At 48.0% G+C, this 1,249-nt stretch overlaps 1 protein-coding gene across 1 annotated transcript in view; it reads right to left on the bottom strand.

Annotated features, from left to right (window-relative positions):
* Positions 1–1,249, bottom strand: part of Snx29 (sorting nexin 29) — a 460,893-nt gene that overhangs the window by 423,363 nt on the left and 36,281 nt on the right. The window contains exon 4 of the mRNA XM_031364585.1: positions 938–972. Within this exon, the coding sequence (XP_031220445.1) occupies positions 938–972 (35 nt within the window). The remainder of the gene's footprint in view (positions 1–937; positions 973–1,249) is intronic.

Here is a 1,249-nt window from a genome sequence, read left to right as displayed (position 1 = left end):
CTCCAACCACAGTCACAGAGCAAGTGTGGGCCCAGGAACAGCAGGCTGAAAGTTAAAGTAGAAACCCCTATTTCAACATGAAACTCTACAATTTTTAAGTGTTAGAAACTTAAAAATAAGCCAGGAGTGGCAGAGGCAGGTGAGTTCAAGGCCAGGCGGGGTCAACAGCATGAGTTCCAAGACAGCCAGGGCTCTGTTACACAGAGACACTGTCTCGAAAAAACGAACAAACAAACAAACAGTAATTTTAAAAATATGATACCTACATGCATGCGTGCATACGTGTATAAATGAGTAACTAAGCTCAGCCATCCATGTACCGAACCCCAGAGGACCAAATGCAAGCCACATCTTTGGCAGGCACACCACATTCTCTACCAATGAGATCATTATTTTCAGTCATTACTCTGAGGTGGAGCTTCTCTCTCATCACAGGGGAATGAATGTTTTGTTTATGCTGCCGGGGGTTGGACATATGAGCTCGCACATGTGAATGGGCAAGCATCCTATCCCTGAGCTACTACTCAGCTGGGAAAGATCATGCTTCTTCTCTGTAAACAGAGTTGATACAGCAGCCTCATCATGGGCTAACTGAAGCCTGTGCCATTATTCATAATACAAGGAGAGTATCAAATACTCAGAAGACAACTGAAATGCAGGATGCCTGAACCTGGGCCTGGAATCTTTTCACAAGCCAGACCACCCCTGTGTGAGGCACAGCCTGCAACTGCCTCATCTTACAATGAGGAAACAAAAGTGAGGGAGGAGATGTCCCCACTGGTGCCCAGCTGACAAGTCACTGAGGAAGATGTCAACCCTGCCAAACTTAAGCCACAGGTCACAACCCCTACATTACATCTTGGGGGGCAGGGGATCATATCTACCTGATAAAGGGCCGCTCCCATGGCTCCCCAACCAACCATAAGAAGCCACTGACCTGATCTCAGCTGATAAACCACCAGCCCTCCTCCCCTGGGAGGCTCTTAATCATTTCCTGCAAGGAAAGAGGTCTTAATCAGCCAAGGCCAGTCTAGCAGCCAGTGAGTGGTTAATTAAAGCAGCCAACAGAGATGACAATGAAGCCTTGGCAGCCACCCCAGGGCTAAACTAGTCTGCTAGGTCCTCAGCTTCTAGTTGGCAAAGCTGTGCATCCAAATCAGCATAAAACAACAGAGTCTATGCCCCACCTTCCAAAGTGCAGAAGGAAAACTCATGCTAAGCTGAGGCAGGTGGGGGCACCCAGGACACT

Source organism: Mastomys coucha, unplaced genomic scaffold (assembly GCF_008632895.1).
Source record: "Mastomys coucha isolate ucsf_1 unplaced genomic scaffold, UCSF_Mcou_1 pScaffold12, whole genome shotgun sequence".
Lineage (NCBI taxonomy): Eukaryota > Metazoa > Chordata > Mammalia > Rodentia > Muridae > Mastomys > Mastomys coucha.
Note: the sequence above shows the minus strand (reverse complement) of the source record. Positions and strands in the feature narration are given on the sequence as shown.